The 16,049-nt window shown below is 40.0% G+C and overlaps 1 protein-coding gene across 1 annotated transcript; it reads right to left on the bottom strand.

Moving 5' to 3' along the window:
- Positions 1-374: 374 nt before the first annotated feature.
- Positions 375-2,486, bottom strand: LOC109171512. The gene is made up of 2 exons (XM_019320539.1): positions 1,790-2,486; positions 375-958 (listed from the first exon to the last, which is right to left on the bottom strand). Exons 1-2 carry the CDS (start codon positions 2,484-2,486, stop codon positions 375-377), a joined length of 1,281 nt encoding a protein of 426 aa, XP_019176084.1.
- Between the last annotated feature and the right edge of the window lie 13,563 nt (positions 2,487-16,049).

The raw sequence follows: 16,049 nt of genomic DNA, 5'->3' as shown, positions 1-16,049 counted from the left end.
GTCATAGCGTCGTGCTCTCTCTTGGTTCGGGCTTCTTTCCTCCCTAGATTATCTTCACTCCCCGAGTCACTCTCCTCAACCTCGGCAGCTTCTCCTACCTCGGCATTCTCTTCTTGGTCTCCTTCTTCATCATCTCCCACATCACCTCCCAAACTCTGAACGGCGAGGTTCAACTTCCCAACGGGAATCTCAAGCTCATCCACCAACACATCTCTCTCCTCGGGGGTTTTCTTGGTAACTTCTTCCAGTGTGATGTACTCATCGTCATCCAACTGAAACAGATTGCAGCTTCGCAGATCTGTGGCATCTAACACCATTTTGCCTACGGGCTTCGGCACACAACCTTCAACACTCACACCCTTTCTGACGAAGATCTAACTCAAAATCATCCCGTACGGTAGACTCTTCCGGTTGTGGTCTTGGCAAAAGACCATGTGTTGTAACATCAAGGCAGGCAAATTAAACTTCACCATGTTTTTCAAAAAGAAGGCAAAGGTACACTCTAGCTTTCCCAACAACCGACTTTTGTTGTTATTGGGCAACAAACAATCCGATACCAGCATAACCAAGATTCTCTGCTCGGCAGACAACAATTTCTTCTCCGGTCTCGAGGCTTGAGTGAAACCACTAATCCGACCCAAAAGATAGCTCAAATAATCCCGGTACCCCATGGTATCCGTACTAATCCAAGAGTTACCACTGTACTGTGAAACTCCCGTAGCAGTTAGAATTAAGAGCTGAGCCAGCCTCTTTTCGGATAAAACAACCTTCACACCCCTCACTTTAGAGGTGACTTCTAACTTTCCACCCTCATTTGTCACAACCATGTGACGGTAAAACTCCTTAACCAAGCTCGGGTATGTCTCGGCCCTTATGGCGAGAAACCCATCTAACAAACCTTGGTATCTCAACAAATCCAACAAAGAACTAGAAAAAGATTCCGAGTCAAAGGCTTTACCTTCCAAAACGAGATAATGGGCATCCACCCATTCCACTTTCCTTGCCAAACTTGTTCTCCTAGGCATGGTTGCAAGATGACCCAAAGCTAAAAAAGAAGACCCAAAGCTTTTTCTCCCCTTTTCTTCTTCTTCTCTCGCGCTGCCTCTCTCTCTTGATCTCTCGCTGCTCTCTCGGCTTCACGGCAGCACAGCAGGACGGCGGCGACGAGGCAGCTCTGGTCAATGGTGGCTTCGGGCGGTGGTGGCTGGCCGGCGAGCGACGGGCAGGTGGCGACGGGGGGTGGGGAGGGGGTGTCTCGGCTGGTGCACACGGGTGGAGGGGAAGAAGGGAAAAGAATTGAGGGTTTAGGGATTTTGGGGAAGAATTGGGAAAGAGAAGATTTAATTTGGGGATTTTGGATAAAGTTAGAAATTATGGGTTAAGTGGGATTAAAATGGGTAAAGTTTAAGAAACATAACTAGCTCAAGTGGTTTAAAGGTTGGGTTGGTAAATGGTACACCTGGGTTCGAAACTTAGGAGTTATAATTTTAAAATTTACTTGGTCTTTTAGGCTATACAAGAAGAAATTTCTATGGGTTTTTCTACTATAAATTCAAAAGGGCATTTAAATAAATTTAGGTGAATCACAAGGAAGATGGGTTGCAAGAGTACATGTGCAAGGCTATGGAATTAACGAGTATACCCCATTTTAGAGACAAATAATTAACTCTATGAAGGATTTTCACTTAAGACCAAAAAAATCACACAACAAGGAGGCAAGACAACATAAAAAGGCAACAAGGAACAAGATATATTCTTCAAGACAAGGGTAGGCTTAGAAAAGGGTTACCTGCCGTCTCGTCCTCAACCAGTCCCTCCATCTCTGCCTGAGATTGCCCCATCATGAAAATCCGACCCGAAGGTCTAGCTCCGGCTGCTCCTCGACTCGAGCTCCCTCCCGATGCTCCTCCAGATCCCGAAGATGGTGGCAACGCCCTTTGATTGGCTTGCTGAGGACACTCGGCAACCTTATGCCCTCTCTCCCTGCATTGGAAACATCGGAATACATGACCATTGCAATCCTTTCCAGCATGCTCCTTTCCACACCTTCGACACGCAAACGTCTTGGCATGGCTTCCGGGCTCCGTTCGAGTTGGTCCTTGAGCTGGGGAGGGTGCGTTCTTGGCTTGGAAATTCTGCCTTGGTCTCTTGAAGTTGGAAGATCCTCCACTCTCGTTCCTCTTCCTAGCAAGCTCAAAAGACCCACGTTGCAACTGCTGCACCCGATACAAGTCCGCAGCACTCAGGTAAGCTTCCTTCAAAGACCTCGGCTTGCTCACGGTTAAAGCCTTGCGAGCCTCGTAGTTCAGACCAGCTACGAACTTTTCAACTTTTGCGAGCTCGATGGGGACAAGCATCCTGGCGAAGCGAGCGAGCTCCAGAAACCTCTTGTGGTACTCAACCACCGAAGATGAGCCCTGCTGGAGATGCAGAAACTCCTCATACATAGCAGCTCGAACATGTGCCAGGTAGAACCGCTCTCGCATCCTGTCCTTCAAGGCTGTCCAACCGAAGTCGGGTTCCTCAAGACAAGCGGGTCCCTCGTGCACCCACCACAAGTCCGCTTCATGGCTGAAGTAGAACGATGCTAGCTCCACTCAACGCTCTTCGGGGCACCCAACGACCGAGAAGATCTTGTCGAACATTCGAACCCACTCCTTAAGAACAACGGGGTCTTCCTCACCGGCGAACGTCGGAGGTCTATGGCCCGATACAAGGCGCCCTACATCTCTATGCCCGGCAGGCTACGGAGGTGGAGCGGGATGATTGTTGTGCAACAGAGCTTCACTGAGTGTCTGCATGGTCTGCGTGAGCTGCTGCAGATTCTGGGCTAGCTGTTCGTTGGTGACTACTTCTGAAGACCTTACACGACGTCTCGATGGTGCCATCCTTGACTTCTACAGCAATAGCACGATAACGGGACAGACTTATGGCCCGCACCCTTACCTGGTGCCTTAACTCAAGAGAACCAAAGCAAAAAGGGAAACAAAGCACAGACAACACAATAGAAAACGGTAAAAGAACTCACAACCTCACCGCACGTCCTAAGGATCCTATACTTAGGTACTTAAAAACTTAGATTCTTACGGTCGCTTAGGGTCTCAAAACAACACTTATCTTCTTAAAAGTCTAGACTCTAGCATCCTAGGCTCAGACCTAGGCTCTGATAACAACTGTAACACCCCCGATTTTAATGCCATTTTAAACTTAAATATGCAAGATAAACTAAACATAAAAACATAAAGCAAAGCACATCGGAAGTCTACTATTATAAAAACCGGGTAAAAAGGGGTGTTATGCCACGTTCACACCATTGTGGACGCACAGGCAAAAACCAACATCAAACGACAATCTAATTTGTTCAACATAAGGGGCACACAGTGCCAAAACACAACTAAACAGTCCACGGGTTCTAATCTATCCATGACTATCGCGCTTGCCGACTACTCGGGACCTGAAAAGCACATAAAGAAATGGGACGACGCCCGGTCAGCGAATAATGCTGGTAACCCATCAATACGCGTTAAATATCATACATAGATAGTATTATACAAAATCATTTTCGAAACGGAATACTATATATATATCAGTTCAAAGCCAGAGATAGAAGTCAACCACAAAGACTCTATATCACTCACAACAAGGATCAGGGGAAACACATCCCAAACACATTAAGACATGACAACAACAACACCAGTACAACTCAAGGTGTATTCTACCATCACCCAGTAGAATACCACCCGACATGCTCAACATGTGAGAATAGAGGAACACACATCAGCAACACATGCCTTTGTGACATCACTCATCACGAATTCAATATTCCATCCTTATGCCCAGTTCCAACCTTATGGCTACCCCCAACCTTATAGCTAGTTCCAACCATTACCTCCAGGACCCCTATACATCCAAGTTCAACCATATGCCTCCAGGAACCGTCGTTCCCTCACCAACAACCACCAACAATTTCCACCAATTCATAGTACACGAGGGTACCGTTCACAACACACGGTAGAAGCCACCCACAACACGTGAACCCGACACACAGGTCACAACTCCAAAATCACGTCATGGCCACCACGAGCACCACTTCCGTACCTTGGTGACTAATGTCCCATTCCATTAATCGTGCAATCTAGGTACAACCAACATACACAACATCATCATAGGAATTAATCAGTGGACCATTACAAAGATATGAAACCATACTCAACAAGAAAAGGATCACAATCCGACAACAACGATGACCAACGCAAGTTATCATCCTCAATAGGAAGGAACAAACCACACACGCTAGCATTTCAACACCGAACTAGCATGTTTATCAAACGGGTAAACAAAACATAGTTGCGAAGAACATACAAGACTCAACATGGTTCAACGAATCACAAGGTTGAAAACTTAGCACGATTCAAGACACCAATTCCTACATGGATTCCTACCATATAGTTCTAGACATATGAAACATCAAGAAGACACTCAAAAGCCCAACAAAGAACATCGGGAAGTCAAAACATCCATTACCGAGTCAAAAGAATCACGGGGAACAAATCCCCAAACAACACCATCATTGTACCCGCGGGTGGGTCCACGGGTGGACCCCCACCCGTGGTTCCGCCTGTGGGAACCTCTCCTATAAACCCACGTACCCCGCGGGTGGACCCCTACCCACCGTTCCGCCCACGGGTACATATCCTGTACCAAAATAATCCCTTCGGGGATTTTCAACTCCAAGCTCAAATTCAAGTCCAAAACACCCAAAATCTCACAAAATACAATAACATGACTTGAGTCAAAGGAATTGCCAAGCAATGACATACATGAACCCTAATAATAAGCTCTAGATATGCATTTTCACAATATAATGCATCAACACTCACATTTCAAAGCAAAACCACAAGTAGAATCCTAGAATCATCATATAGGTAAGTAAAATAGATTTTGTAGAGCATGGGTTACCTCTTGTAGCCTAAACCTTCACTTAATACACCTTTACAAGCTTCTAACAAGGTTCTCCTTCAACTTTTACTTCACAAACACACCAAAAGGCAACAAAGGTTTCATCTTTAGAAAAAGACAACTTAAAAGGTACCAAAAATCTAAAGGACCAAAGATCTTACCCTCCTATATGCTCAAGAGTAAGAAAGGTGGAATCTTGGAGACCAACTTGAAAGATCTTGGAATGCCCAAACTTGGCTTGAAGAAGAAGCTAGCTAAATTCTAGAGAGAAGGAGGAGCTTTTGTTTTGAGAGTGCTAGGGAAAGAATGAAATATCACTCTAGGTTAGCTTGGGATACAATCATGAGGTGAAATGTCTTCATTACCCTTACTAAGATGGAAAAGTGTAAGGGGACAGGGGAACTATTCACAAAGCTTAGAGTACATCTCATTGACTTGGGTTGACTAATCAATTACTAGTCCCCGACTATTGAATTTTTAGGATTTTAGGAATTAAATTTTCAATTAAGCTAGTATTAATTACTCCTTAACTAGAATTTGGATTTACGGAGTGTCACAGTTGCTCTTTTATTACTATTGTGAATAAATATAAATTGGCTCCTTGTTATTATGAGACCGATAGGCAAGCAGAATAACGTTTTATTAGTTATGCTCCAGGAGGCACGCCCGTTCCTATCTGAATAGAATTGGTCTAGGAACGCGAATTTTGATCTACAGAGGTTTTCTCCGGCTTTGGGGGCTGGGAAAAAGGGGTGGTGGACTTAACTGGAGTAGAGTTTAGATTTGACGAGGGCGACGTCCCATCTTCAGCCGCTTCACCCTGACTCTTCTTTCCTTTCTCATGGGAATTGTCTATTTTACTTTTCTTTGATAGAAGCTCCTTGATACGTTTATTATCCGCAAGGATCTCATGCATTACTCGCTGACATTGTGCGTGAATGACATGTCCTTCTAACATAGCCTTCAGTGAAGAATAAGGTGAGAGATGTTGAGACATGATAAATAAAGACCTTAAAAGTAAGTAACTAACCTCAAAAATGTGTCTGAGATACCTCTACTGTAGCAAATTCACATCCATGGCACGCAAGTAAGACACATCCTCAGGAGGAGAAAGAAGAGCGGCGTACTCGGCGGGATAGATACTGTCATTTATTAGAGATGCTCCAGGAGGCACCGTTCATTGTCGAATTAGATTGGTTCGGGCACGTGAATTTCGATCTATAGAGGTTGCCCCCTACTCCGGGGGCTGGGAAGAAGGGGTGGAGGACTTTGTTGGAGTAGAGTTTAGATTTGACTATAGAAACGTCACATCCTCAACCACAACAGTTTGACTCTTCTTTCCTTTCCTACATGAATTGTTTGTTTTACTTTTCTTGGATAAAAGTTCCTTGATGCGTTTATTCTCCACAAGGATTTCATGCATTACTTGCTGACATTGGGCGTGAATAACTTTTCCTTCCATCATAGCCTGCAGTGAAACATAAGGTGCGACATGTTGAGACACGATAAACAAAGACCTTAAAAGTAAGTAACTAACCTCAAAATGTGTCTGAGGTACTGCTCTTGTAGAAAATTCACATCCATGACACCCAAGTAAGAAACCCTCTGCAGAAGGAACAAGAAGAGATGTGTACTTGACGGGATCGATACTACCATTTATTAGAGATGTTCAAGTAGGCACGTCTGTTCATGGCCGAATCAGATTGGTTCATGCACGTGAATTTCGATCTACAAAGGATTCTCCCTACTCGGGGACGAGGGGTGTTGGAAGAAGGGGTGGAGGACTTAGTTGGACTAGAATTTAGATTCATCGGGGGCGACGTTACCTCCTTTGTCGCTACACCTTGACTCTTCTTTCCTTTCCCACGGGAATTGTCTTCTTACTTTTCTTACACGGAGGATTTTGTGAAAGCCGCGATAGGTATCGATTGGACCTTGAAGACATGGCAACTACAACAAACGAACACAATTAGATTCCGTAGTTGACAAGGACACATCTATGGGCTACAACAAAACAAGGATACTGGTCGGTTTAAGGGAAGCTGGTCGAATCCTAAAAAAACCCCAATTTCGCAAACTCCTACTCAGTAGAGTACTTGGAAACCTTTAGGGGGAAACCCCGCGCTAGCTCAGCTTGAGATGCCCACTTGACGTTAAATGGGTGTGAAGAATTAGAAGACAGGGGGTTATGAGTGTAGGGGATTTAGGGAAAATTATCAAAGAGGGGAGAATTGTCATTATCAGGAAAATACTCCTCATCATCTAAAGGAATGACATCATCATCAATTGAGTATATCACATCCATTAACAACAAGAAGACTAACATGGTCAACAAGCAAGGCGAAACACTTAGAGGCAAGCCGCCTTGTAGCAAAGAAAAAAATTATTATTATTATAAATAAAAGAAACATTGGTCGAGGTCGTGCCTTGGCTGAAGCCTAATGCATTGAAAGCTAGGCTGGCACTTCAGTCAAAATTTTTTTTAAAAAAAAAAGGGGGGGGGGGGGGGGGGTAAAAAGCTTACCGGGCACAAGAGTTTGACAAGAACTGATGATGTAGTGGTCAGGATTACTATTGTATGTAGGGTTTATATTAAGGAGGGGGGCATAAGGATTAAATTCCTAAGCTACTTAGGAATCTTTAAATACAGAATCTTTGATGCATTTATTACTCTCAATCCATCTCAAACACCTTCATAAACTCGGGAGTAGGTGGATTAGTGACAGAATAATGAGACAAGCACCTGACACGTAACTACCCCATGGAAGCCAACGGTCACATAGCAGAAGCATTTACTTGGCATTGGCCTATTCAAGACAGGACATGATGTAGATTTGCTCCTCCATTACTATGGTGAATAAATATAAATTGGCTCCTTATTACTAGGGACATTTACGTAAGCAGAAGAACGTTATAGTCTTTAGGGTAAATAGGAGATTCTTCATTCAAAAGAAGACATGCTAAAAATCTTGTACTCAGACTCTAGAAATACGACTTCATTGTTTAAGTATTTCTTTCCAAAATATATTACGGTAACATATTTACCATCAGTATTAATAAACTAAATTTAAAAGTTGTTTACCAAAAAACACTATGTCTTAATTGTTTGATCAACTCAAACAACTAATGTTGTCAATTAAGTCAAAAGTTGGTTGATAAGTTGTTTTTCAAACACAACCCATTGTTTTGATTTAAAGGGTAAGAGTTAATTTATGTTTTACTCGCATTTTTTTTTCTCTTTTAAATTTTAAAATCAATCAAATTTGATACAGTATTTTCAAAAATCTTTCACTTTTTAGTTCTAAATTGATTACAAAATATTTTTTGAGTAATAGTAAATTATATTATTATCCCAAAAACTACAAGTCACTACAAGAAAAATGCACATAGACAACGGTTTTTCACCGTTGTCGTAAGGGTACAATTTCTGTTGTTGAAGCCAGTGTTGTTGTAAGTCCCGCGCATAGACAACGGTTTTTAACCGTTGTCTCTTCTAGAAACAACAATGGTTTTTAAACCATTGTCTATTAAGTGTTGTTGAAACCAGTGTTGTTAAAAGTCACACACATAGACAACGGTTTTTAACCGTTGTCTTTTCTAGAAAAGACAACGATTTTTGAACCGTTGTCTATTGTGTGTTGTTGAAACCGGTGTTGTTAAAAGTCATGCACATAGACAATGGTTTTTAACCGTTGTCTATTGAGTGTTGTTGAAACCGGTGTTGTTAAAAGTCACGCACATAGATAACGGTTTTTAACCGTTGGTGTTTTTTAAACCGTTGTCTATTAAGTGCTGTTGATACCAGTGTTGTTAAAAGTCACGCACATAGACAACGGTTTTTAACCGTTGTCTTTTGTAGAAAACACATAGGTTTTTGAACGGCCTGTGAGGCATAGGTTTACGCAGAGGTTTGGTCTATGAGGTTGCCGGAAATGGAGAAAAGGGAAGGGCTCGTCAGAGAAGAAAAAATGGGAGTAGAATGACTAAAATACCCTCATTATTTGACCAATTAAAATTTTCCGACAAAATTTGGCCGGAGTGACCAAAATTGACAAAAATTGCATAGTCAAGGTACTAAATTGACATTTTTAAAAGTCAGGGACTGAAATTAACAAGACCCCTATAGTCATAGGACCAAAATTGATTTTTTTTTTTTTTTCCGTTAAGTATACTGAGAGGCGTATCGTGTAAGTTTTTCTTTATTTGGGAGGGAAACACAAAAAAAAAAAAATTAAAACGAAGGAAGATATATATTTTTATAAAACTAATTTTCAATCGTGCGTTGCACGAAATGAATTTATTATACGGAGTAATATTTTAAAAATATTTAAATCGATATACAATTGTATAAATTATAACATTGAGTATTATATAATGCAATTAAAAAATTGAATTGGATCAATTATATTTTTTGATGTTATCATTGCTTGAGTACAAGCAAATAATTGTCCAACTAATAGCTAAAGTGTACATATACGCTTCCGGTGCTGAAACTTTAGAGATTTTATATATTAGTGTTTAGAATTTGTATTAATTGAGTTAATTAGCTCGTTGTCTAGAAACTCAGTTATATATTTTCTATTAGATATATAGCAATTTTGTCATCTTTGTATAAAAAGAAAACATAATATCATTGGTTTGAATTACACATTATTGAAAACCTCTTTGTAGACGACATTAGTAGCAGTAACAGAATTTTGTCCATCCTCATCTAGAGCTAAAACCTTCAAGCCATCAAGTTCGGTGACTCGAGAAAAAACCGCACACACCTGAAGAGCCACGTACAAGCCCATACTGGCGGCCCAAATACAAAGATCACGGCCCAAAAACATCCTCGTCTAGAGCTAAAACCTTCAGGCCATCAAGTTTGGTGGCTTGGGAAAAAACCACGCACACCTGAAGAGCCACGTACAAGCCCATACTGGCGACCCAAATACAAAGATCACGGCCCAAAAAATGGGATATAACTAACTATGCTACTGAAGGTGGCTAGGTCGGGGGTATAGACCAAACACTACTAGACCAGGGTGCTTGTAGTGCTCGGATGATGCCCCCCTTAATGGGAGGGAAGGGTGCCTTATATAAGTGTAGAGGGTTTTTCGGATTGTTGACAAGTGTATGACATCAACTAGTCTTCCATATCCATCCTCCACGTGTCCCATGCATGCCGGAAGGGTCGATTACCAACCTATAGCTAACCTTGCTAGTCATGCGATAGCCGGAAGGGTCGATTACCAACCCCCCTATCATACCTTACCCCTTCACACCATACCGCACTATTCCGAACACCACAACGCACTGCATCGCACCCCCTCAGGAACAGAGGCGCCGTTGAAGTGCCCGCAGGTGCACCACCCCGCCCGGCCACGCCATCGCCTGAGGTGGCTGGTTGGACACACCGCCGGCCAGTCGTCGGCCGGCGAATGGCCGGTGGTCAAAGCTGCCAGCCCGAAAATATAGGAGAAATATTATATGTCACGCTTTAGTATATAAGAGTTGGTGTGGTTTGGTGGGTTGAGCCTTGCATGCTATGTTAGAGGTTTTAGGTTTGACCCTTGTTGCTAGCATCTTTAACCTATTACACACAAACAACAACGATTTTATAACCGTTGTCTTTATAAAATAATAATGCGCAAAGACAACAATTTTATAAAATCATTGTTTTTGTAGTGTTGTGTATTCAAGTACGCTTAAAGACAACATGCCCAAGATAACGGTTAAAAAAAACCGTTGTCTTAAAAAATAAAGAACGTGCAACGCGTTATCTTTGTAGTGTTGTGTATTCAAGTGTTATTAAAGACAACACACAAATGAAAACGGTTAAATAAAACCGTTGTCTTTTAAAAAAATAATAATGCGCAAAGACAACGGTTTTAAAAAACCGTTGTCTTTGTAGTGTTGTTTATTCAAGTACACTTAAAGACAACATATCAAAGACAACGGTTAAATAAAACTGCTGTCTTAAAAAAAACGCACATAGACAACGATTTTTAGAAACCGTTGTCGTTTCTCAAAATGCACAAAGACAACACACTTATAACAATGGTTAAGTAAAAACCGTTGTCTTTGATAAAAGTGTTGCGTCAAAGACAACGGTTTTGGACCAAACTGTAGTCTTTTATACAAAAGACAACACTTTTGTTAAAAACTGTTGTCTTTCTAGTGTTGTCTATATGCATTTTTCTTGTAGTGAGTACAAAAGACATACCCTAATTCAAGAAGACAGTCTACAAAGGTGGTAGCCCCTAACAAAAGAGGGGCCAACATAAAACAAGAAAGTCCATAACAAAAAATAGGCCAAGATAAAAGGCATACAAAATAAAAATGACTTGTAGGAATACAACAATTGGATGGGTGCTATTTCATTAAATGAAGAGAAATAGAAGTCCATCCATTTGCCCGACCAATGTCATAAAGGAATAATATCCCTAGCAAAAGTCAATACCAAACTAGCAAATGGTACATGGACTATTAGGGAGAACACTGAACAAAAGCGTAGTAGGCGAGCTGAGTAACATTTGATTCACCAACAATGAGAGACACGTGAGGTCATCTGTAAACTAGCCCCGCCAGTAACAACGGGGTAGTCTGAACTACCTTACCCACTTTTAGTAAGTGGGCAACTATAGGTTACTATTCACCGCTAGTAACTGCGTAGTAGTTTGTACTACCATTCCTATTTTTAGTAAGTATGTAACTATCAAAGGACTTGAGCTACCTTTACCACTGCCAGTAAGGTGGGTTAGGTTACTGATCCCCCAGTAATAATGGGGGTAGTCTGAACTACCTTCCCCAATTTTAGTAATTGGGCAACTCTAGGTTACTATTTGCCACTAATAACTACGTAGTAATTTGTACTACTATTCCTACTTTTAATAAGCAGGCAACTATTAACGGACTTGAGCTGCCTTTACCACAATAGGTAAGATTAGGTTATTGGTCTCACCAACAATAATGGGATAGTCCAAACTATCTTCCCCACTTTTAGTCAAGGATGCATTCCCCATGGACTATTGTGTTTCTACAGTGTCAAATATGATAAACAGAACACAAGAGCGCTTAAAGGATTCATGTAGATTGGATACGGGTTCCTCTAAGGAGCTTGTTAATCCATGTTAGAGAACTCTGAATTGCTATGGTTTTCTTATCAAACCCAAATTCTCTTATCACTTCATTTCATACCTACAATGAAAAGCTACAAGTAAAGAATAGATGGTTAGATGGTTCAAGCATGCAATTACATAAGGACACTTCTTGTCATTGTCAAAAAAGATAAGTTTATCCCTCGTGTGCAATCTATTCCTAAGAGAAAGCCAGTTGATGAAGGAGAACTTTCTTGGAATGAAACCCTTCCACAACTTACACTAACAAAAAACAGAATTAGATCTAATCTAGAAAAGGTCATAGATCTTAGCCACCAAAAGATCCCCATCCACTACCATTTCAAAGAGTCCCATACATCAATCATCGGGACATGCTAATTTGGTACATATCAAATAATGCACGACGGCTAGATTTTTAAGCAGGGAAGAATCATATTTCTTTGGTTGCCAAGCTCAAACATCAATTGAAGTAAAGTAAATCTCATGTATCCATTTGACCTAGAGTGAGTTTTTTTAGGAGTGGATATGCCAAAGTAGCTTTGCCAAGAAAGCCATATTCCAAAAGTGAAAATCATAAACCCATAGACTTCCTTTAGGCAATGGTAGACAAATTGTTCCCCAAGCAATATGAGTAGCCTCCTGTGACTATTGTAATTCAAGCACACATAACCACAGAGTTCTTTGACTATCGGGGTTGTCATATCCTACTTAAAACCAATTGGTGATAAGTAGGTGGACATTAATCATTTAACCACATCTCTCTATGGTAAGTCACAACGCTACATCTCGAATCGAGCAGGGGCTGAACTCGACTGACCCGACAACGCCCAACAAGAGGAAACTCCTACATAGTGAAAGTACATGGTCTGTTGGAAATCCATTCAAACTGTCAGCATCACTTTTCGTCATTTGTGTTCAAATTTGTGGCAACATGGATTTGTTCAAAACCCTCTATCCTTATTTCACGTTGGTTTTTGGCTGGAATGAGAAGTGGTATCACTTCCTACGGTATATACAGAAGCAAACAAATCATGTCTAAAGGCAAGACAAAAAATTCATTCCTTTTACAGTTTTTTGGTCATGTTCCAATAGAAGTTCCCCCCACCTTCTTATTGTAATCTTTTGTGGGTCTGAGCGAAGTCAGGTTCACCTATGCTATAGTTGGTGCAAACTAAGCGTAGTTAGTCTGTGTAGCTTATCGAAAGCATGCCGGGTTCTAACTGCACCATTATCGGGCAAATAACGCTTTTAAGGTAGTGTTATTATAACACGGCACAGATTTCCTTTCAGCCATACATCCGTTGTGTCCGTGTCTCTTAAAAAGTTTCCAGCCCGCATGTTGACGTTGCGAATATTTTTCCAACAGTTAAAAGTGTTATTATAGCAACAATCAACCTTTAGCGTTATGGCACCTTATGTCATACCCGATCTATCTAAGATCACTACGCTTGATGGAAAAAACTACAAAAGGTGGGCTCAAAGAATGCGTATCCTCATCGAACTACTAAAGTTGGTTTATGTGCTGTATTCAGTTGCACCTGAACCTACTCCAGCAATATTCCCTCTTCTTGGTGCTAGAAATGCTAGCCATGAACCCGATTACACTCCGGGTGAAGAATCGAGAGAAAGCAGCCCTGAAACAGATTACATTCCTGGTCAAGAACCGGGTGTAACTCTGATGCAGTTTAGAAATGACAATGCGGCAGCCAGAGGATACCTTCTGTCACAAATGTATGACAAGTTCTTCGACATTTATGTCAAACAAGACTCAGCAAAAGTCATTTGGGAATCGCTGTTAGAAAAGTACGGTGCCAATGATACTGTAAATCAAAGTATCAGAAATCTACTATACTAATAAGAGCCCAAGAGAGTTAGGCCTATAATGGGTAGAAAAAATGACGGTCAATTTTTTTAATCAAATGAATGGCTCAGATTGATCAGATTTTAATTTTTCCTTGAGATTTCCTAATTTATCCTTAATTATATGATTATCCATTAACTTTTCTGTTAAATATTATCTTCTCGTTAATTTCTATAAGTTCACCGTTAACTTATTGATTTCAATAAGAAAGGTCTTAGGTTCGAACCACATCCTAATCAAAGTTCGCATATTTAGTACTCTATTTTACTCTTATTAAATTAAATAATAATTTAGTAGCTATAACAAAAATTAATAAATATGCATTTCTTTAATTTAGAATCATGTGTCTACAATTAGACCTGACAATTATCAACACGACCCGTTAACACGACACAAAATTGAACACGAAAATAACGGTTTAGTGTTTGGCCTTAACGTGTCCCGGGTCGTTAACGGGTTGACCCGTTATGATTCGTGTCTTAACGAGTCAACCCGTTTAACCCGTTAATGTTATCGTGTTAACCCGTTTACACGAACCTGTTTATAACCCGCTAAGAACCATTCTTATAATGTTATTTTACTCATTTAAGAATTAATATAAAAGGAAATTAAAAATTAAAACCCTAAAAGACTTGGAATTTGGAAAGTTCTGATGTTCTATTTTTATTTAGTTATTTTTATTCTAAAAAAAAATTATTCACGTGAGAATTAAGGAATTTAGATGCTTTCACAATTCAGACTTTAGTCTCTAGGCTTTAATTCTTAAGAATGCGTGAAATTGTCAAACCATTACTCCAATAGATCACCAAATACTCCTTGAAGGTTGAAGCTTAACAAATAATCTAATACTTTGATCGTCACTTACGGTAAGTTCGTAATACTTGTAACCTTTTATGTTTAATTTCTTTGTGTATAATATTATAGAGTTGTCATTTGCATTTGCGAACTGTATTGTATATATTATATGTATGCGAACTATATTGTATATATTATTATGTCTGCATTTGCAAACTGTAATATATTTAGTATAAATAATATGTAATAAATTTGCCGTCTACTGTGTATAAATATATAGTATATATTATAGATTTAAATATTGGGAGTTTTAGAATTTTACCTGCTGCTACCGTTTATAAATTTATATTATATATTATAGATTTACATGTTGAGAGTTTTAGAATTTTACATGCTTTCTGCTACTATTTATAAATTTATATTATATTTCACAGGTTAGGACAAATGAAAATTGGAGATATTACTAATATGAATGTTGAAATTGAAGATCTAGATGATTGTGTAGAAGTTGAAGAAGTTAGAGAAGAACAAAAAGATCCACAAAAGTTATTGAAATGCAAAAGGAAGTTGAGATCACAGGTAAGGGATCATTTTGATCGTTTGGTTACCAAGAATACAAATGGTGAGAATGTATTCAAAGCAAAGTGCAAATATTGTGAAGATCTAATCAATTCTGACAGCAAGTATGGGACAGGTAATCTAAAACGTCATACTACAAATTGTGTTAGGAAAAACAAATGTGACATAGGTCAAATGCTTATCGGTGGTGAAAATGGATCTATGTTAATGAGGTCTAGCAAATTTAGCGAAGAAAAGTTCCAGGAGTTACTAATATCTGCAATTGTTATGCATAATATGCCATTATCTTTTGTGGAATATGGTGGTTTTCGAACTCTTTTCTCTTACTTGAAAGATGATGTGCCTACTATTTCTTGGAATACTGCTAAAGCTGATATGGTTAAATTGCACCGAAGAGAAAAGAATAAGATAGAATGTTGGGTAATATGGTTGAAAAAATCCCAAAATAATAATTCTACAGAAAAATTATTATTGTAAGGGAAAACAGAAAATCTGGGAAGGAAAAGAGTGGAGTGTTTGGGTATAGGTTTAGCACGAGTTCGAACACAAAGTTCTTTTCCTTAAAACCTTATTTGCTACCTCCCACAAGTGCTAGGAGCGTTGTAGCCTAGGTTTCCCAGGATAAAACGTGCTACGATTCTTTGTTTAAGCACCTAAACAAAGAACCCGGCAAGCAAAGCACAGCAAGAACACTATTTGGCTAAAGAAGAGAGTAGAAGCAGATGTTTTGAAGCAAAATTGTACTGGAATTC

This window comes from Ipomoea nil, unplaced genomic scaffold (genome assembly GCF_001879475.1).
Source record: "Ipomoea nil cultivar Tokyo-kokei standard unplaced genomic scaffold, Asagao_1.1 scaffold0319, whole genome shotgun sequence".
Classification (NCBI taxonomy): Eukaryota; Viridiplantae; Streptophyta; class Magnoliopsida; order Solanales; family Convolvulaceae; genus Ipomoea; species Ipomoea nil.
This window is presented reverse-complemented; position numbering and strand designations above follow the sequence as displayed.